Raw genomic sequence first — 23497 nt, 5'->3', positions numbered from 1 at the left:
TAAGAATATGCTATGATAATATTTTATCATTTACTTTTCAATTTGGTCTTATCATTTGGTTCAACTCTATAAAAATACCCTGAAATGTCCATGTATAAACAAGTCAGAAACACTTTATCTTACCCTAGGAGGTGTATGAGGTGACCACTGGGCAATATGACTCTTTGAAGGATCTGGAACATTAGGCCAGATATGTTTTTTAATTCTGGAGAGAAAAAGAAATAAAGTATCTGTGGAACCACAAGTAATAAATAATGAACAGTCCCTAATTCCAAACATGAGCTTAATCTAGTCATAATGAAAAACTACCAATAAGGCTAGTAATCAGCATTCAATTTAAAAAACTGAAATAAAATTCTACAATAGAAACCAATCAAAAAGTGGAATAAAGTCACAAAACCTTAAAGTACACCCCCCTCCCAACAACAAAAGAAGCAAATACGTTCAATTTCCAACTAAAACCACATAACACATTTTCACATAGCCACCAGGTAAAATATGATAAATTTGATGTTTTCACAAGAATATTTACCTCAGTATAGTTCCTAGTCCAAAGTTAGAGGTCCCTAAGTGTGTATAAGTATACAGGAAGTGAGTCATCTTGAGAGTAAGTTCAAATACAAAAACAAAACTGAGTAATAAGATCCTAACAGACTGACTCTCCTGTGCAAACAACTATAAAATCTACGTGTAATGTAAAAAATAATAAAGTTAACAACCTAAACAAAAGACCGACTAATGGATGAATTCCATGAAAGACACTTAAAAAAATTTCAGTTGTTTTACATAAAGAAATTGAGTTAAAAATTTTTTAATGTTTATTTTTGAGAGAGAGAGAGAGAGAGTGAGCAGGGTAGGGGCAGAGAGAGGGAGCCACAGAATCTGAAACAGTCTGCAGGCTCTCAGCTATCAGCACAGAGCCCGATGAGGGAGGGGCTTGAACCCACGAGCCTTGAGATCACGACCTAAGCCAAAGTCAGAAGCTTAATTGACTAAGCCACCCAGGCACCGCAAGAAACTGAATTTTTAAATTAACATTCTTCCCACAAAGAAAATCTCAGGCTCAAACTGGCTTTGTGAATTCTAGCAAACACTTCAACAGAAATACTATGAATACTATATAAACTCTCCTAGAAAATAGAGAAGGTAAGTGTCCCCATTAATTTGAGGAGACTGTTCATTTTATGAGGTAATCAGTATCCCCTTGATTTCAAAAGTAAATGAACACACCACCAAAAAGAACCACTATCACTCATGAAGCATAAATGCAAAAATTAACATACTGAATCCAGACAGTCTAAGAAATGCAAGGACAGTTTAACATGTGGAAAAAAAACCCAATGAATAAAATTCACCATATACATGTAGGAAAGAGAAAAATCGTATGATCATCTCAACAGATGACAAAAAAGCATCTGACAAAATTGACCCAATCATGACAAAAACTCTCAGGAAAAAAATAGAACTTCCTCAACTTAAAATCAACATCACATGCAATGGTCAGAGATTGAATGCTTTCTCCCTTAAAATTGGGAATAATGCAAAGTTACTACTTAACCAGTATAGTAAGAAAAATAACTGAAAGGATAAACATCAGAATAACCATCTTTACTAAGCAGTATGACTATGTATGTGGAAAATGCTTAGGGACCCAAAAAGATACTAGAGTAAATGAACTTACCAAGGTCTTAGTATACAAGGTCATTATATTAAAACAAAATTAATTGCATTTCTATTTCTAGCAATGAACAATTAGAATATAAAAATTTCTAAAAATGCCATTTACAATTGTATAAAAAACATTTAGGAATAAATTTAACATAGTACAAGGCCTACCCACTGAAAACCGTATAACAGTGCAAAAGAAAAAGAAAACCTAGACAAAGAGAAATTAACAAGGGTGACTGGGTGGCTCAGCTGGTTAAGCATCATCTGACTTTTGATTTCAGCTCAGGTCATGATTTCGGAGTTGTGAGTTTGAGCCCTACACAGGGCTCCATGCTGACAGGATGGAGCCTGCTTAAGATTCTCTCTCTCCCTCTTTCGGCCCCTTCCCCCCTCAAAATAAATAAATAAACTTAAAAACAAAAGAGATTAACATGTTCATGGACTGACCCATGTGACATAAATGTTGTGAACTCATGTTCAGATTGTATTTTTTGCCCTAATTTTATAGAGTCGATAAAATCTCAATTAGCACCGTACTCAGTTTTTTAAAAAAAGACTTTCCTTTTCATATAAATAATATCAGCTTACCAAATAACCTAGTCAAAATAATTTTGAAAAACAACTTATTAAAAGAATTCTAACTGCTCTCAAAACTTACAGAGCTATAAAAATCAAGACTGTGTGGTACTGGCATGAATAGACATATAGAACAGAATTGAGAGTCCACAAATAAATCCAGACTTACATGGACAATTGATTTTGACAAAGATATCTAGGCAATACAATGGGAAAAAAGTTATTTTCAGTAAATAATGCTCGAACAACTAGTTATCTATGGAAAAAAAATTCCCTGACCTCACACCATGCACAAAAATTAATTCTGAATAGATCATAGACATAGAGCTACAATGATTAAGTTACAGAGGAAAATAAAGGAGAACACAATTGTGACAATGACTTAGGCAAGAATCACAAACTGATAACATGCACCTCATCAAAATTAAAAACGTGCATTTTCTAAAGTCACAGTGAAGAAAACGAGAAGCCAAAGCCACAAGACCAGACTTTCCACAACATATTTGACAAAAATTTTGTCACAGAATATATAAAGAACTCTTACAGCTCAATATTACAGCAAACAACTCAATTTAAAAACGGGCCAAAGATTTCAGAAGGTCTATCACAAAAGAATATAGATAAATGGCACATGGAAGGATCCATTACTATTTACTAGGGAAATAGAAATTAAAACCACAGTGAGATAAAATTACACACTGATAACAAGGGGCTAAAATAAAAACCCTGACAGTGCCAAGTAACAGTGCCATGTAACAACTGGAACTCTCACGGAGCTGGGGAGAATACATGATGGTACACCTGCTTTGAAAAACAGTTTCTTATGAAGTTATATATGTGCTTCCTATGTTACCCAGCAATACCAATACTAGGTATGTACTTACACAAGATAAATGATAACATATACCTACACAAAGATCTGTAGATGAATGTTCATGGCAACATTATTCATAATAGCCCCAAATTAAAGACACAACCTGAATTTCCATAACAGATGAACAAATTTTGATGTATCTACACTGCAGACTACTATTCAATAAATAGAAAAATATTAGTATATGCAACATGGATGAGTCTCAAAAACATGCTAAATGAAAGACATCCTATAAAAAGACTACATATTATCTATTTATATGAAATCTCAGAAAAGGCAAAACTACAGTCACAGAAAGCATATCAGTGATTACCTTGGGGCCAGGGGTTGAGGGAGAGGAGAGACGATAAAATAGAATGAGGAAACTTTTTAGGGTAATAGAAATAGTATCTAACTTGATCGTGGTGGTAGTTATATATCCGTATACAGCTATTAAAATTCATCAAACCATACACTTAAAATGAATGAATTTCACTGCATGTAAATTATAGCTCAATAAACCTGGAGGGAAGAACTGCAAAAACACAAATAGAGGTACTTACAGGTCTCGCTTATTAAAGCAGAACAATACTCCCAAAAGGGTTGTCAATAGAAATGCTAGGCAAACAGGAACAACTATGGCTTCAATTTCTCCTTGAGCTAAAAATCAGGGGTAAGAAGTAAAATAAATGTCAACTCATGTGCTAAGAGAAATAAGGAAACTTCCCAACCAAATGGCTGTTGAAAAGATGAAATACCATCCCGTTTTTATAGCCTTTTCAAACTTAAAGATTGTTTTCTGCCACCCCTGCGCCCCTTGGTAAATCATATCCTAGCTGCTTATACCTGACACAGTAACCTGGCCACAGAGAAAGCATAAACTCTATGTTGGTTAGGGGAATAAAATGACTAGTTCAGTTTTCTGGACAGATAATCTATCCAATAAGTTAGAAGTTTCAAACCTAACCATTTATTACATTTATGATCTGCACCCAGCAGAATCTTAACAAATGCTTATCTTTGAGATCTGTGAGTGCTGGGCACAAGTGGAAATATGGAATCCTGTATAAGGAATAAAAACAAAAGGTTCAAGCAAAATTTTTAATTTTCAAAAAGATGGCATATCTGGTATACAGCTAAGAATTTGTAAGAATCTTAAGTACAAGGAGTGGCAGAAATAGGAATATTATCACCTAAAATCAACAAGCCTAAGATTTGTAGATAATTCCCAACCTGCATTTAAAAGAGGGCTTACTTGAGCAAATGAATCACTAACTGGACAGTTTATGTTGGAGATATTTTTTAATGATTTACCTTATGGCTGTCTCTACTTTAACTCCTCCAGCCTCCTTATAAGTAGAAATAGTCTTTTATGGGAAAAATTTATAAAAGTAATACTGCAGTCATATACTATTTACTCAGTCTAATCTTTGCACCGCATATATCCCTTTACAAGTAACTTTATATTCTACAAAGCCTAACAGAAATCAGTAAATCAGATCAATGCTCGGAAATAAACTGGAGGCTGGCAAATATTCACTCTTGAACACTGAGGTTTTCATATAGGTGCCAAATCAAATTCAGGCAGACCCTGTTATTACTGTTGCCAAACTTACTATGTTTTCAAGTCTTGGGCCTTTGCTTATCTGTCCTAAGATGCCTTCTTCTTCCTTTTTATCCACATCCTAACTTTGGGGACTCAAGTACTGACTCCTCTATATAATCTATGAAGATGAAATGCCCCCTATAAATTATCTTTAAATTCCTACTCTATTTACTGTCTACATGGCTCAAATGCCTTTCCATTTAATTACTTTACTTATGTTGTATTTCTTCAAATAAAGTCCTTTGGGAGCAAGGCCCATGCCATATGAAGAAGCCATAATATGTCCATAAAACAATAAACAGATCAGTGAAAAAAGCAGATGATTAAGTAATCCTAACAAGTATGATCTAATTTGGGGGGGAAAATGTATGTATAGAAAATAATAGAAGGATATACAAATGTGTTAAGAGATTATTCTGGATGAGGGATTAGGAGTGGTTTTTCTTCTGCTCTGTACTGTATAGTCTAAAGGCCTATATAGTACACAATCTACTTTTATAATGAATATCACTTTCATTAGTTGAATATTTTAAAGGTTTATTTTTTTCTAAAGATCAATTTCAAGTATTACTTGTTAGATATTTATTTTACTAACATGTCACCACAAAATCTTATTCCAAAAACTATATTCATTTTTGGCAATCACAGCAAAGTTCAGGATCTTTTATTATCTATTTTAGGTAGTCACTCATTCATTTTCTCATTTACCCATCATTCAATAACAAGGAATATAGCTTACTATTTAGCATTCACTGTGTTGGTACCTGAGGGTGGGGGTTACAAATAAATGATAAAATAAGGTAATTTCTATTATGATTCAAAATGTAGGAAGAACAAGAAAGAATGCAGCTTAAGAATGCTTTAGGGAGGTTAGAGGAACTAGAAAAAGTGAGGACTTAATGTAGGGCTACACACTGGGAAAAGATGGAGAAAATAATGAGAAGCATATGACCAAAGAAAGAGATTACAAAAGGGCATGCAAAAGCAGTAATTAGAAGGCATGATCAATAGGATTTTACACTTGGCTCATGTAAGCAAAAAAGACTCATGAAAACAAAAAATTTATCACATCCTTATCTAAATTTGTGGCTTTCGCAAAGAGTTGGGACGGCTGTGACAGGGAACAAAGAGAAATGTATTTGGGAAAAAGGATGACTGAAGTCACGGACAGAGAGTTTAAATAGGCAGATAAAATACAGGGCTGAGAAGAGTGATATGGAAAATACAAACCATTTTTTAAAAAAGTAAGAGAGAAAAAGAGATCAAGAAGGAAGTACGAGAAAGGGAGAAGACTCAGGAGAGTGTTGTTATCACACACACACACACACACACACACACACACACACACACACACACACGTGAGAAGAACCAATGGAAGAGGCAGTTTCAAGGATGGAGAAGCCGAGTCAAATGCTGAGAAGTATAAAAATAAGGAGACTAAAAAGCATGTACTGGATATGATAACTAAGAGGCCTTCCCTGAGTGACATTAGGGAGGTTTCAGTGGATTGGTGGGTTGGAAGCCTGATTTCAGTGGGTTAAAGACTAAGCTGGAGGAAGGGAAGTGGAGCTCGAGAGGGTGAACTAGTCTTTCCAATAACCTGCCTACAAAAGAAGGAGTAAGACAAGAAGGTAAGAGACCACATTTGACTTTTGCCAGTGAAAAGATGAACCCATTTAGAAAGATACACAAATTCTTTTGGCATTTATAGAGTACAGACGAAATCAGTCAGAAGCAGTTAATAACAGAGCTGAGTTTTGATAGTTTAAAGAAACAATCCAAATCAGATAAACAATACCAACAATTCATTTCTATGGATCCAAAGATGCACTTTTAACAAAATTTTAGCTTATTAACTAAGTCCATATTTAGTCTGATTAAAAAAAAGAAGAAGAAAAGAGCAAATGTCATTATTTCTTACCAAACTTCGGTGTAGTAAAAGTGAATTCTGGGCCATCCTTTCCACCTTCGTCTGTGTATGCTGCCATCCGTACCATGTACAAGGTGTCACTGGTCAAAGAGGACAGTGTATATTCTGTGTGGGAGGAATCCACATTCACAGCTGGAAGAAATCAGTAAATGTGCTTTATTTAACTACTCAATGTTTCTGCTTGATTTGGCTTTTGACACTGCAAAAGTATTAAAAAGGAACATATTTTCCAGAAAATAATTTTCTTATCTCTGCCAGAATATTCTTCTATAAGCACAACACAGTATTTCTTTTTTTTTTTTCCCACAGTATTTTTTTAATAGGCATATTCTCAGGTGTCTCTTTTCTGAGAATAATATACTACACTTAAGACGTATAACATAAAAAGGTGAGACAACATTTAAAAGCTTAAGAAAAAAACCAATGATTCTTAATAAATGATAGAGTTTATTACCAGTTTCATTTCCAATGATGGTTCTATAAAATATAGTATAATTTCGGATAAATCCGTTCTGAACATCAACAGGAAGTTGGTCCCACTCTAAGACAGCTTCATTTTTCCCCACTTTTTTTGTCCGAACAGTAGGTCCTTTGGAAGGTGCTAAAACAGAATAAAAGTATTTGATAACTAAAAATTACTATGATTTAGTAAGTCATTAGGATTTACTAAAATTTAATTATATTATTTGAACATTATGAGACATACCCTTATTTTAAAAAGAAAAAAATGTCTTTGTTAATACAAAACAACATATTTCAAAGAAAATGAATTTGGACTTACGAGCTTGTTTAAGGTATGCCTTTATAGACTCAGGGCTTCCTGGTCCATCAGTATATACTGGAGTAACTGTTATCAAATAACATTTGCTCTCTGCTAGGTTCCCTAAAGAAAGAATGGGAGAGTAAGCATTTTTCCCCACATAACAAAAAAGTCTACATTCCATTATTAACTTTACATTATAAATTTCATGACTATTGAACTTTCTTTTCTTTTAAAACTACAGCTTTTTAAGCAAGCATTGCCTTTTGTGTACTGGATTCAAGCTTAATTGAATAAAGCTTTTCATTAAAGTAAAAGCTTACTTTTATTGCCAATACAGTAGATTAAAAAATATATTGTTAGTAAAAGTACTTTTTATATTCAGGACTTATAAAACTCTGATCTCAAATTATCATTGGTCTTATAGTTTGACATTGTTTGTACATCTTAACTAATTCTCTGAGAACTGCCTAATGACCAGGGAAAGCATTAATGGCCCTGCTTTGTCAAACCAGGGAAAAAAAGAATTAGTGCCATTTCCCCCAGAAAGTAATATTACTTTTTTATTTACTATATGAAATTTATTGTCAAATTAGTTTCCATACAACACTCAGTGCTCATCCCAAAAGATGCCCTCTTCGATACCCATCACCTACCCTCCCCTCGCTCCCACCCCCCATCAACCCTCAGTTTGTTCTCAGTTTTTAAGAGTCTCTTATGCTTTGGCTCTCTCCCACTCTAACCTCTTTTTTTTTCTTCCTTCCCCTCCCCCATGGGTTTCTGTTAAGTTTCTCATGATCCACAAAAGAGTGAAAACATATGGTATCTGTCTTTTTCTGTCTGGCTTATTTCACGTAGCATCACACTCTCCAGTTCCATCCACGTTGCTACAAAGGGCCATATTTCATTCTTTCTCATTGCCACGTAGTACTCCATTGTGTATATAAACCACAATTTCTTTATCTATTCATCAGTTGATGGACATTTAGGCTAAGAAAGTAATATTAAAAAGCCATCTTGAATACCTCTTTTATTTATAATCTCTCCATATTAAATCTTTTTTATATAGCCACTTTATCTGCCCACAACAGAAAATAAGGTATGTGTTATACCAAAGTTTATACTTTCAACAAGAACTTTTATTTCCTTAACTTAATTCACAAAGTTGTATATGACAGCTCCTTTGGTTTCTTAAACAGAATAATTTTACTTTTTATTGATGACTCAATATTATCAAGAAGATAAAGAATTTTTAGACTCTGTTGTAATACAGTGATGTTATCAGGACTACTGAGCCACTGGATCTGCCTGTGCAAACTGAAAGTCTCTAGAGATTATGCGAGGCTTTATTAAAAACATTTCTATTGTCCAGTTACTACCAACGTGTCTTCTCTCTAGCTCCACCTTTCTTTTAATTTGATAAGGCTAGTAAACTAGACAACCAAATTTATTAAAACTTTTTTTTTTAAGCTTATTTATGTATTTTTGAGAGAGAAAGAAATCAGCGTGAGGTGGGAGGGGCATAGAGAGGGAGAGAGAGAATTCCAAGCAGGCTCTGCACTGTCAGCACAGAGCCCAATGTAGGGCTCAAACTCAGGAAACAGTGAGATCATGACCTGAGCTGAAACCATGAGTCAGACGTTTAACTGAGTGAGCCACCCAAGTGCCCCTATTGTTTTTTTAAATGATAGGTTAATGAGGGCCAAACAGCCTATTTCATAAATAAAGCTCACAAAATTTTATGGCAGATATGTCTTTGCTTAGAGCTTTTCTTTCAGCAATCATATTATTCATAATTGAATTCTAACGGTTATCCTTCTTTACTAAATAAAACACATAAAAGCTGAGTGTTTTGTCTTTAAAGTTGTTCTCTTCAAAGCCACATAAAAAAGTTGTACCTTAAAATGCAGAGCAATCTACCACTTTGGAGCTCTACGGTATCATTAGAACTTCCAGTTAAAAGATGTAAGGAAATCTGAATTCTAGTTCTGCTTCCCCTATTCAACAACTTTAAGAGGTTATTAACACAAGTCATTCATATGCTATAGGAAAATATCTTCTCACTGAAGGATGAGGAAGTTAAATCAGGTAAAGAACCATTCAACTAATTACCAGCAGCGATCAGATTATCTTAGATTTGTCTTTTACTTTACAGTTTTGTTAGTGCTCCTTTGATGATCAAAACACTGAACCATAAATAGAAGATACTATTAACTCTGCTTTGTCCATAAACAGATCCTGTAGTTCATTCCATGAGATTAAATGTAACTTGATAAAAGTCACACATCAAGAAAACTATATGTAACTTTTAACTATCATAAACTGAAACTCTTCAATAGACCACAATATCTATAAACCAGACAAAAATATGTAAAAGAAAAATCTGTCTGAAGAGTTACACAAAGGATTTCAACTTAAGTTTTTTCTAGATAGGAATACCTCTTAGAAAGGTGCGATGTACAGTGCCATCTTCTTGTTGCCAGTCTGGGATGCACGGCGATTTATCTGATAATACACACCACTCAAGTATATACTTGTTTACAGATTCATTTGGAGCAGTCCATTCTACCCAAAGCATATTATCTTTGGGAAATGCTTTAAGATCCGTGACCGGGCGAGTAGCTTTAAAACAAAATTTGAAAACTGGTATGATAAATGAACATTAAAAAATTTCAAATTTTGATGTTTTACATTTCCAAACTTGCTATCAGTTTTTGTAGTATATAATATTAATATGTATTTTCATTAACAAAAACACTTTATTATAATTTACAAATAGACAGTAAATTTATTTTGAAACTAAAATTCTTCCTTTCCCCAAATTCTTCAAATGTTTTGTGTATGTAAATGGAAATATTTTCTTCTTTGAAAGCCATAAACAATATATTTAAGTCATATTCATATATGGCTCCCAAAGCTTTTAAATAATATTTAAGAAAACCAGGTAATTAGAAAATGAGCAAACAAATAAGTAGTTTACTTCAAAGTTTAAGTGAGCCACATAATAATGGAATGAATTATTTCATTGCTGACTGATTTCTAAAACTATTATAATCGATACTGAAGAGGCAGTCTTAGAATAATTATGTATTACGTATTAGAATATGTATTATGTATATGTATTATGAACCACTTTTCCCATCTCACAGATACAAACCTTGAAAGTTATAGGCAGGGATAGTTAAAACAGCTGCATCTGATTTGCCAACCAGATTTCTTGCTGTCAGAGTTGCTATGTAACGATCATTTGTGAGGTTTACTGTCCATTTTGTGTCATTCACTGTATAATTCTGTAAACGTGATTTCCATCTTATGAGAGTCACTTCATAATCCAAAATTTTTCCATTGGCTTCAAAAGGAGGCAACGTCTATAATAAAATAATTTTTAAAATGTATTTAACAAATCTTTAATCATTTTTTTTCATGTTCACAAATTCTGCTGTTACGTCAAGCCTCCATGTTAAACTGAAAGGCACTGGCAACCTCATTTTCAACTCACAACCTTAAGTAAAACTACTATATAGTGAATGAAGAGTAAACACATGACTTTGACTAACAGGGAAAGTAAAGTAGCACCATTTTGTTAGCTTTTAGTTCTGTAAACTATTGTGCCCTGTGACTATCTGGCCCTAAATCATCTTATGCTGGAGTACTTTTCTCTCTACCATTTCTTAGTATGGTACACCTTAACACTTATGGACTTGACAGTCATTGTGTAATTCCTATTATTGGCATACAGTTTGATTACCCAAAACCTTTATTAACTATTTTCTATGAGGCACTCAGGAAAGTTCAAGGACAGACAGGATCCTTCTTACAAACTTTCATAGAACTGTGAAGTATCTGTGAACTGCAGTTCATGATCCTTTTATGTAGTATATATAAAACTCTGTTTCTATTAAACGCTTTGCTGATATTAAGATGAATAAAAATGTAAGTAAAAAAATTACACTCATAATGCCATAAAAATGTACTATGTAAGCAATAAAAGAATATAAACATGCATTTTTTTTCTTTACCTTCCATATGAGTTGCACAGATCTATAGCTGTGAGTATGGGATGGCTCTATCTTATACCAGAAACTTGGTGCCTTGGATGGTCCTAAAGAAATGATATAAACTTTTTAAAATAAAAGTTTTTATCATAGCAGTAAAATATAATCCTGGAAATTATTCTCTTACTTTGTTCTTATTCTTGCCATTCAATCACATGATGTATCTTTTTTTTTACATGTTTATGTATTTTGAGAGAGAGGAGAGAGACAAAGGGAGAATGGGGGAGGGGCAGAGAGAGTGGGAGAGAAAATCCCAAGCAGGTCCTGTGTGGTTAGCATGGAGCCGGATGAAGGGCTTGAACCCATGAACCGTGAGATCACGACCTGAGCTGAAATCAAGGGTCAGAAGCTCAACCAACAGCTCCACCCAGGAACCCCTAAGCTAGCATTTTTCCCATTGCAGCACACCATGCCTGGGTCTTCCTTTATAGAGGAAGATAGCTTGATGATATAGATTAGAATGCTTTTTTTATCTTAAAATTGTAAAGCTACAAATATATCCTAAGGTATACTAAAAATGCATCACCATTTCTTACTGCTAAAAATTAAACCGAAAAACCATATTTAAATATACACTTAAAACCCCTAAATGTGGGGCACCTGGGTGCCTCAGTCGGTTGAGACTCTGACTTCGACTCAGATCATGGGTTTAAGCCTCATGCTGGGCTTTTCATAGACAGCACAAGTCTTTGGATTCTTTGTCTCCCTCTCTGCACCCTCCCCCCACCAATCACATTCTCTCCCTCTCTCTCTCTCAAAAATAAATACACATTAAGAAAAAAAACCCCTAAATGTACATATATGAGAATACAAAAAATAATGAATTGAATAAATATGGGTTAAGTTTATTATCTTACGGTGGGATGACTGTTAACAGAGTATAATAAAAATGAATTCATAGTACTGTTGTGATAATCACCAAACATGTGAAAAATGAAAAAGCACTTTACAGGATCAGGACGCCTGGGTGGCTCGTCGTTTGAGCACCTGATTCTTGATTTCGGCTCAGGTCATGATCTCACGGGTTCACGAGATCAAGTCCAACGTCTGGCTCTGTGCTAACAGTACGGAGGCTGCTAGGGATTCTCTCCCTTCCTCTCTCACTACCCCTCCCCTGCTTATATGTGCATGTGTGTGCTCTACCTCAAAATAAATAAATAAACTTATAAAACCAAATATCAAATGCTAGTAATTAGGTTTTCAAAATTCCTATAGGATCAACTGATTTTTCAAAAAAGGATCTGAATAACATCTAAACTGTGATGTGCTCATTATAAAGAGGTAATTACAGAGGACAAAACAAAGAGGAAAGGCAGACAAGGGAGGCTGGGGAAAAGAGTGCCAGTATAAGGGGTTCAAATAGATACACACGCATAAGCATACAAGAAATTATAAAAAAAAATGTTATAGGCCAGAAAGATTTCCTAACATGAAAAGAACCTGGAGGCATCATTCATTAAGTTGAAGAAATGCTTATCTAAATGGCTCATAATTTTCTGGGTATCTCTTTGATTTGACAAAGGTTATGTACCATCTCCTCAGAAAATGCACACAGGCACTAACTACAATAATCTGTCCACATTTTAAACTAGTTCAGCAACCCCTGCCCCCCAAACTGACCCAACCAGCTTTCAAGACCTCTATGATGCCAGTTTAAGAATTCCTGGGGGCACCTGGGTGGCTCAGTTGGTTAAGTATCTGACTCTCAGTTTCGGTTCAGGTAATGATCTCACAGTTTTGTGAGTTTGGGCCCCACATTGGGCTCTGTGCTGACAGTGTGGAGTCTGCTTGGGATTCTCTCTCTGCCTCACCCCCACTTGCGCTGTCTCTGTCTCTGTCTAAATAAATAAATAAACTTAAATTAAAAAAAAAAAAAAAAAAAGAATTCCCAGCCAAGACAAAGGAATCTGGTTGAGGACCCAACTCAGGACCCAATTCAGCAACAGCAGGATTGCTTTCTTTCATGTCATTTATGAGAATAAGAGAAAATTCTTAGTGGAGAGGGGTAGTTTACTATTCTGCCTTTTGAGATTGTCACTTCACCTATCTAAACTGCTAGTAGAGCTGGAAGTGAAGGGATATATGTGGTACAGAAAGTTTTAAAGCCATAGTTGTTGCTATTGACATCTAAAGGGTGAAACTAGAATGAAAAATGTTCAGAAAGAAAAATCTCTATGCCACAGGACTACTTCTTGATTGCTATACAATAAATTAGTAATGTTAGGTGTTTTGGGGAGGGAATCTTACCTTATAACATACACCCTTTTATAACTTTTGGATTGTGCACTGTATGCCCTATATGATCGTGGAGAGGAAAAAGGGAAAATGATAATAAACTAACCAACCTAAACTTTAGGATCCTTTTCTAGGGGTTTATTAAGTGATGGAAGGGAAAAAAATGAATAAAAATATAGTACAAATATATTTCTGATAGTGAGAGCTATGGTATATTTTGTTAACGTTATTTTAATGACTCAGGATATGATTCTCTAGTTAGGGATACTGTGAAACATTCCCTTTTAATAAAATGTTCTGGATTTAACTGTTATGTCAATGGTTTTCTCATTACCATGGAAAAAAAAATTCCATGGTAATCTTCTTTCATTAGTAATCAAATAGAGTTATACAATCAATAATGCACATTTTATATCTTTAGGTCCTTAAAAATAAAAGTGTAAAATATAAGTTTGAACAGAACGATCACAAAGTAAGAAGCAATGAGGTTTATACTATTAAGACCTGACACAAGTCATAGCCATAATTCCAAACCTTTACTTCTTCATGGATCTTAATTACTTACTGTCTTCATATGTGATCCCACTGGCTTCTTCACTCCAGTCACTCCAGAATCCTTTACCATCTTCCTTCATACAACGAATCCTAAACACATATTCTGTGAAAGGCTTAAGGTCCTGGACAGTGAAAGAAGTTCTACTGGATGCTGTATCTTCAGGAGGAATCTAAAATCAAAGCAAACCAACCAACAAAAAAACCCCATGGAATTTATTATAAGTGTCCTAAATTCCATTAAGATCTTAGAAATTGATTTAATAAAAGAGAACTAACAAACAAACGCTGAAAAGAAATAAATGCAAGTCAAAAAGCAGTCAGAGTCAGTAAGTTAACAGATTTGGGAAGTATGGAACTATCTATTATTAATCCTTCCTTCCTTTTCTTGATTTTTATATCTTCCTTCCATGAAGCCTGTAACACATAGGATCTCAGCAGGAAAGAGATGGCGTATTCCAATTAGACTTTAATTCAAGAAGGGTTTACTAAAGGAAATATGGGTAGAGTGTAGGGAAAACTTAGGCAGTGGTCAGTACTCTGGGGCTTGTCGCTGTTACCACCCCTAGCCCCAAAGGGACGAGGGGAAGTAGCAGAAACTGGGAGAGGAGGGTGAGACAGGGTTAACTTGACAGGACCAGTGACCTTAGGCTGAGAGACAGCAGCTCCAGGGAAGAAGCAGGGAAAATAAATATGCTCACTTCACTTCACTTCTCTCCTCTCTTGTGCTAGGCCCTCTTCCCCCTCCTCCCATTAATCACATTCACTAGGAAACCAGAGACAATGTGAACCCACAGATGAAATTCATACAGGTCAGCATTCCAAGACAAAGAGTAGGGTAGAGAAGAACAGAGTGTAACTCTGGATAGGCAAAATGAAGCCCAATCAAGAAAAATAAAAACTATCATTGCATATAAACTTGGTTTTCAGGAAACGAGAGAATAAAGATAAATGATTCTTTCTACTACTATGGGATTCCAATATTGAATACAAAAATAGGGGCCTTTTTTTCTATCAGTGAATTAAGATTCTATGTTATTAAAAATATTTTGAAGTTTAGGTATGTATCCTCTCTGTACAACATGAAGCATTAATCCATTTTTGTTTGTTGCTTTTTCTGGTTTTATTTTGAGCCCTTTAAGTGGAATGGAGAGCAGAAGTAGTAAGGTCATGGGCTCAAATCCCTTATGAACTCATTACTGCAATAAGAGAAAGCAAAAGCATACTGTTAGTGATAAATGAAATTACAACAAAGAATATTATGGGGAACACAAAGCTATGGTGACAGACATCCTTTTAAAAAGTTCTAAGTACTTCTTTTGGTGATAGCATCATCTCTGGGTACACTATTCTTTTCCTTTTCAGGCTTAGAAGTTCCCCAATAATTCCTTCCTCTACTAAGAGGTTGACAAGCTTTCTAAAAAGGACTAGATAGTAAATATTTTAGGTTGTGGGCCAGATATTCTCTGTTCCAACTCAACTTGTCCACTGTGGCACAAAGTAGCCAAAGACAGTATTAAAAAAAATGAGTGTGGCTTTGTTTATAAGAACAGATGGCAGGATGAAATTGGCCTCCAGATTTAGTTAAACCCTGCTCTCTACCTTTGCTATATAATCTCTTCATATACTCCCCCACTTAATTCTTATTTTTTGTGTTCCTTTCACCTCCCACCAAAAATACTATTTCTTGCCACCCTACATCCCTTCCATACTTCATTTAAAGGCTACTGTACTCAGCAAGACTATATTTTCTATCCAAATGTCTTCCTGTTTGCCCTTGCATGAAATACAGATCAAGAAGAGGTGTGAAACAAAATATTACATATATTCACAACCTTAGTATATTGAAACTTTTAGGTTAGAGGGTTCTAAGACTATCTGCATAAACAGTAACTTGCAAGTTACCTGGCTCCAGGTTGAGGCATCTCTGGTCCTATATTGAATGTTATATTTCAGTCTTATAAAACTCTGAATACTTGAGTTGATCCATGTCAATTTTAAGATACTAGACAGTTCCTCTGAGTTGCTGACTGATAAATTATGTGGTGGATTGGGCTTCACTGAAGAATAAAATAAATCCGAATTTTTATCATTTTTACAACTTCTTATACAGACTCAAAATATACTTCTTATATTTCACTATATTGATTTACTCATACCATATGAACTAATTTTTCTGAAAACAGTACTTATGTCATACTATTATAATGAAGAGAAAACGTTTCTGAAGAAATTTTAGTTTTCTTTGTCAATTTATTATGCTTGTTAAGTTTTTCAGGTTCCAATATCAAAAGACAGATATTTATAGGCAAAGAAAAACACAATAAAAATGGACCCCACATACCATGATTACTATGCTATAAATACTGTTTGGTAACTGCACAAATACCAGCAGATAACATTCAAAATAAAAACTGCTATGAGTGCAGTTGGATTATGGATATTTTCTTTTTCCAAATTATTTTTAATGTTGATAAAATGAATTTGTAAAAGTCACTAAGATAATAAGTGGTTGTTTCTACATTAAAATTGAAAAACTAATTAATAAGCCATTAAATCTAATAAATTCTCAAATTCAGTGTTATAACTACCTTTATCTACAGGATCAAAATTTATATGATCTGATGTAACCTTCCCAAGGGCATTCTCTGCTTCTACCCAGACTTCAATGTTGACAAAATACACAGGAGAATAATCAACAGTGCATGAGGTAGGGGTGTCACGTTTTGTTTTACAATCAGCAAACTTCTCCGTTGCCCTAAATACAAAAATGGAAGAACCGGTCATTAAAAATAGATTTCAAAACATTAGAGTGAAAAATGTTATTTGATGAGACCCAGATTATTACTGCTTAAAATAAATGAAGTAATTATAAGTATGAAATAAATTGTTGATCATTAAAAACAAATAAATTTTCTCTAAAACTTGAGTTTGCTTTATACCTTACAACACAAAATTATTTTCAAATTTTTACTCCACGGACATTACATTTATAATACCATGCTCTATCTTCAGTGACCTTTCTCTAAAAATCTATTTCTTGTAATCTTACTACCGTTTCTTTCCATTTCTGAAACAGGATCCTTACTGTACCTGCGATGTCTTTCTTCAAGCACAGTATGCCTTTTCTAAGCATAATATGTTATGAGGTGACAGGAGGATAGGGATAAGAATTTCTGTCACCCCAGAAAATTCCCTTAGCCTCTTTACAGTCAAACCCAGGCAACCACTTTCTAATTTTTATCACCAAAGTTTAAATGATATTATGATATTTACTCACCTATGTTTAAGTTATACATCAAACACACACACACACACACACACACACACACACACACACACACACACACACACACTTTTTTTTTAAATAGAAGGGTAAGTGAAATCCAAAACAAAACAGGTAACTTCTATGAATTACTGAGGTATACCTCCAACAGGATACTGTATATTATGTCAATTAAAAAAATTCCTAAAAATCAAAAGCAAAATGAAATACATGAACTATGATGTTGAGTTGGTGCTATAACACAGAGAAAATTATTTTAAGTAACTTTAAGACAGCAATTTAACTATATCTTTTTTTTTTTTTTTTAACTATATCCTTAATGAAAGAAAAATAATCTTATAATGCTTAGTATTCCTATTGTTGGTGCTGATACTGGCATTGTTATTCCGCAGCTCTTGTGTTTACTGTGAGTTAAAGCAAATGAATAATTATATTGGTGTTGTTGGAAACTAAGGTTTTCAGCAGCTAAGAAAGGAGATGTAGATGTCAGATGAATGAAATTAAGTAAAAACAGTCCAGATTTTAAATCGGAAACATTGGTATTAGTTCATGATGTATTTTACCTTAAAGACACTTCCCAGTCTTTCTGCCAAAAAAGCCAAGAAACAACAACCCAGTACCAGTAAATTCCCCTAGCACCCAGACTGTAGTCCCGAAATGGTATTTCCCACTAAATGGAAACATGGCTACTTGGGAAATGGCTGATTCTAGGTCTGAGGCATGACATGTGAACTTAGAAAATGAACTTGGAAAATCACATCATATCAGAAATGAAGAAAGCTGTCAAAGACTAATGAGTAAAGTCAAAGGAAGAGCCAACCTGAGGAAGTTCCTCTGAACCAAAATGGGACAATGTGAGTACCAAGAAAAATGGTAATGGACCGAAACACATCAAATATATTTAAATATGAATTCATAATGAAGGGATAAACCATTCATTATTTACCTTTGGAGGATGCTAGGGAACTAAGTCATCATAAAACTAATTGTAAAGGGAAAAATACCAATATCATTTTCCTTCCAAGAACTGTGTACCTCAGGGTAACCAATGATTGATCAAAGGAAGTTTTGAGTATATCCACTTTAAAAAAAAGATGGAATACCACTATTTTGTACCTCATGTACAAATAATGATCACTGATGATGGCTCAAACCTTTAAGAGAAACACTAACAGGAAGCAACACGATTTAATTCCCAAAACATCCTGCTGAGTCCTAAAAACCATTCACAGAAGAGTACACACTGTATGATTACATGACATTCAGAACAAGCAAAAATCTACAGTGAAGAAAATCTGACAGGTAGCTGCCCTGTGGGATGGGGTGAGACAGGGTGGTGGCTAGGACTGACTGGGAAGGAGCATAAGTGAACTTTCTGGGGGTATGATTATGTTTTAAATCTTGATATGAGTTTGAGTTACATAGCTGTATGTAGTAGCCAAAACTCATTGACTAATAATAAAGTATGTATTTTTAAGATGCACATAAATTTTATGAAAACACAAAAGCTATGGGTGACTGTCTAGTTAATTACATTTAATTAATGATGTAATAAACACTGAAGCGTGTAAGGGTGAAGTATACTAATTTCTGCAACTCACTTTGAAATGCATTAAAAAAGGTGAAAAGAAGGATGCATAGATACACATCTGTGTGATAAAACAAATACAGTAAAATGCTAATTGCAGGATCTAGGTGATGGGTCTGTATAAATGTTCACTACAAAGTTCTTCCAGCTTTGATAAAAACTGCTGTCAAGAACAGTTTGTTTATAATCAATTTTTACTTGTGTCTGCAGAGTGTGTCAGTCATGTCAAAGCCAGGTCTAGTACACAAAACCTGTCTTTGCAAAAAAAAAAAAAAAAAAAAAAAAAAAAAAAGAAAAAGAAAAAAAGAATGGGAAATTTTATAATCAATGGATTGAGCTGACAACACACCTGAAACCACTGTTCAATCTTGGTATCAGAAAAGCAAAAATCCTCAACCAAAACATCTGTTAGATCTAATCAAAGAATTCAGTAAAATTGTAGAATTCAAAATTAAAATACAAAAATCAGTAGCGGTATTTTTACACTTAAAAGAATTTTCTGAAAAAGAAATAAATTTATCCCATTTACAATAGCATCAAAAAAATAAAATAGAAATAAATTTAACTAGGGAGGTGAAAGATCTCTACTCTGAAAACTACAAGATACTAATGAAAGAAATCAAAGAAGACACAATAAGAAAGGTATTCTGTGTTTATGAATTCAAAGAATATTGTTAAAATGTTATCACCACCAAAAGCCATCTGTAGATTCAACGCAATCATTATCAAAATTCCAATGGCTTTTTTCTTTATACAAAAGTAGAGGAAAACACTCCTAAAATTTATGTGGAAACAGAAAAGACTTTGAATAGTCAAAGAAATCGACTTTTTTTTTTTTTAAATAAGTCTCAATTTTAATAAGATCCTCTACATACACATTTGCTACTGAAAACTGAACTACCACAAAAAGTTTTTATTGTAATTCCAATTTTTGAAAACCAGAAAATCTAGCCTATGCACCCTGCCCTAATTATAATTATGCTCTAGCCAAACCACCCAATGTTCTCTATATATTCCTCCTGTGCAAGTTACTTGGCTTCTAATTTGATGTTAGGTTTTCTTGTTTTTTTTTTTTTTTCTTTAAATGTTTTTATTTTTGAGAGAGAGTGTGTGAGCAGGGGAAGGGGACACACACACACACACACACACACACACACACACACACACACACACAATCCGAAGCAGCTCCCAGCTGCCAGCACAGAGTCCTACTCTACAAAGCTCTAGTCTGATTCTTAACCCAAATGAGCCACCCCGGAGCCCCATGTTAGATTAACCTATCTTAATGACTTCAGGCTTCTCAAACAGATAAGCAACACTCAAAACCTATTAGTGCTTCCTTGGGTCATATCAAAAAGTGAAACTAAAGTATATTTAAGTCATTCAAATGCAAACTACAGGATTCCTCTCAAATTACAGGTATCAAGGTAGAAAAGACAAGACAGAGCTAATATCATAGATTGTCAAAATCAACTAATTATGCTAACTAATACTTGAGTAGGAAGCCAAGAATACCTGACAGAGAAGACCCTCTTCACAATAAATAGTGCTGGAATAACTGGATATTCATATACAAAAGAATGAAATTATACCCTTATCCTATACCCTTCACAAAAATTAACTCAAAAAATTGAAGACTTAAATGTATGACCTCAAAACATGAAACTCTTAAAAGAAAACACAAGAATAAAGCTGCTTGACATGGATCTTGGAAAAGATTTTTTTGGATATGACACTCAAAGCTCAAGCAAAAATAAAAAATAGGTAGGCGGAACTACATAAACTAAAAATCTTCTGCACAGAAACCATCAACAGAGTGAAAAGACAACCTAAAGAATAGGAAAAAAATATGTGGAAACCACAGATCTGATAAGGGGTTAATATTCTTAATATATAAAGAACTCATCCAACTGAACAGCAAAAAACCAAATAACCCAAATAAAAAATTGACAAAAGAACTGACTAGATTTTTCTCAAAAGATGATAAATGGAAGGGCGGCAGGTACATGAAAAGATGCTCAACATCACTTGTTATGAGAAGAATTTTAATTAAAACCATAATAAGATACCACCACATGCCTATTAGAAGGGCCATCTTCAAAAAGGTAAGAGACAATAAATGCTGGCCTGCATGTGGAGAAACGGGCACTCATATGCACTGTTGGTGAAACTGAAAATTGCTACAGACACTATGAAAAACATTATGTAGGATCCTAAAAAAATTAAAAATAAAACTACCACACATGATCCAGCAATTTCACTTCTAAGAATACATCCAAATGAATAAAAACTGCTAACTTGAAAAGATATCTGCACACCCTGTTCACAGCAGCATTATTTGTAACAGCCAAAGTATGGAAACAACGTACGGGTCCATCAATGGATGAATGGATAAAGAAAGTGTGGTTTATATACACAATGGAATATTATTCAGCCATGAAAAACAAGGATCCCACTGACACATCATTTTCTTTCCTTTATTCACAATGCAACTCAAATTTTAAAGTTTTTTTCTGCATTCAATAAAAGGGAAAAATCAGCAATTTTCAAAAACTTTTGTAACCACAAATAACATATAATTTGCATACTATCCAAGATATTCACAATCTAAATTAGATGACAAATAACAAATCCAAGCAAAAAGTATGGACATGGACATAATAAAAGACTGGTGACTAAAAAATTAATCTTTTCCTTGTTTGCGACAACAGGGATAGACCTTGAAGGCATTATGCTAAGTGACATAAGAGAAAGAAAAATACTTATTATTTCACTTATTTGTGGAATCTAAAACAAACAAAAAGATAAAACTCACCCAAAAAAGAGATCAAATCTGTGGTTACCAAAGGCGGTGGGAGGAGCGAGGGGAAATTGGAGGAAGGTAGTCAAAAGGTACAAACTTCTAGTTTTAAGATACTAAGTACTAGGGATATAATGTACAACATGACCATAGCCAACACTACTGTATGATACACAGGGAAGATGTTGAATAAATCTTATAAGTTACCACAAGGAGAAATTTTTTTTCCTCTTTAAAAAAATTATACCAACATGAAAAGTTGGATGTTAGATAAACCTATTGTGGTAATCATTTCACAGTATATGTAAATCAAACCACCACGCTATGCGCCTTAAACTTACACAGTGATATATATCAATTATTTCACAATAGGAATGGAAAAGATAAAAATGACTGTCACAAATAGTAGACATAAATTGTCTAACTGCTTATCACTCCAGTTTAAATCAAGATAAAAGGTGGTGTGTACCTTTAGGAAAAAAAACAGAGGAAAAAGAGAAAAAGAAACAAACACTATGTGGTGGTTCCTGACTGGAGGTATACACCACCCTTACAAATTACTTTTGAAGAAAAAAAAAAAGAAAAAGAAAAAGATACCACACAAAAATCTGATTGTCTAGATGTAACAGCAATTTTTAGGAGGGCACAAAGGAACATGTTAAACAATGTGTAACTGCAACTTTAACAACTGAATTGCAAAGAAGAAGAAAGAAGAGAAAACCAGGTGGAACCTATGGTAAAGACAAACTTATAAAACATTATTAATTTGCAATGCATAGAGATTATTTAGATTGTGATTTGAACACATGTAAAAATATATACATATATTCATGACAGAGCATAGGTGATACAGTCAACGATAATGTCATAGTGTATGACAGATGGTAGCTATGCTTATGGTGAGCACTGCACAAGGTATACAGAATTTGAATCACTATATTGTACAGCTCAAACTATTTTAAAACTGTGTCAACTATACTAAAAAAATATTAAAAAGACATATATACTTATATATCATGAGACATGATACTAACTGAAAATGCAACGATATACTGAAGTATTTTCAATTCTATTGCAGTATAATAATGGTATGTAGTTATGGGTACTTTAAAAAAAAAGTTTACTCAGTTTTGAGAGACAGAGCGTGAACAGGGGAAAGGGAGAAAGAGAGAGGGAGACACAAATTGGAAGCAGGCTCCAGGCTCTGAGCTGTCAGTGCAGAGCCCAACACGGGGCTCAAACTCATTAACAGTGAGATCATAACCTGAGCTGAAGTTGGCTGCTTAAACTGACTGGGCTACCCAGGTGCCCCAGTAGTTAGGGGTCTTAAAAAAGGGTCCTTATCTTTTAGAGATATGTACTGAAATATTTATGGATGAGATGATATGATGTCTGAGATTTTAAGATAATCTGGGGTGGGATATATATAAGATTGGTCATGAGCTGATCATTACTAGAGCTGGATGATAAACACAATGGGGATTTATTATACTATTCTTTCCACTTTTAAATGTTTCAGATGTTCTAAAATAAAAGCTTAAACAAAATGTCTAAAAATCTGAGACACCTGGGTGGCTCAGTGGGTTAA

The 23497-nt window shown here is 34.2% G+C and overlaps 1 protein-coding gene across 6 annotated transcripts in view; it reads right to left on the bottom strand.

The window, feature by feature from the left end:
* IL6ST (interleukin 6 cytokine family signal transducer) overlaps positions 1–23497 on the bottom strand; it is a 55602-nt gene that overhangs the window by 5439 nt on the left and 26666 nt on the right. For 5 of the 6 annotated variants that reach the window (XM_019414276.2, XM_019414277.2, XM_019414280.2 and 2 more), the window contains 11 exons: positions 16827–16993; positions 16141–16295; positions 14249–14408; positions 11413–11495; positions 10551–10761; positions 9833–10015; positions 7415–7516; positions 7088–7234; positions 6625–6765; positions 3661–3757; positions 124–205 (listed from right to left, as the gene is read on the bottom strand). In XM_019414276.2, the coding sequence (XP_019269821.1) occupies positions 124–205; positions 3661–3757; positions 6625–6765; positions 7088–7234; positions 7415–7516; positions 9833–10015; positions 10551–10761; positions 11413–11495; positions 14249–14408; positions 16141–16295; positions 16827–16993 (1528 nt within the window). Of the gene's footprint in view, positions 1–123; positions 206–3660; positions 3758–6624; positions 6766–7087; positions 7235–7414; positions 7517–9832; positions 10016–10550; positions 10762–11412; positions 11514–14244; positions 14409–16140; positions 16296–16826; positions 16994–23497 lie in introns of those variants that run through there. The other variant, XM_053907356.1, reaches the window with a different exon arrangement.

This window comes from Panthera pardus, unplaced genomic scaffold, assembly GCF_024362965.1.
Source record: "Panthera pardus isolate Hobbes unplaced genomic scaffold, ASM2436296v1 HiC_scaffold_2, whole genome shotgun sequence".
Lineage (NCBI taxonomy): Eukaryota > Metazoa > Chordata > Mammalia > Carnivora > Felidae > Panthera > Panthera pardus.
The sequence above is the reverse complement of the archived record's forward strand: the minus strand, read 5'-3'. Positions and strand labels throughout refer to the sequence as shown.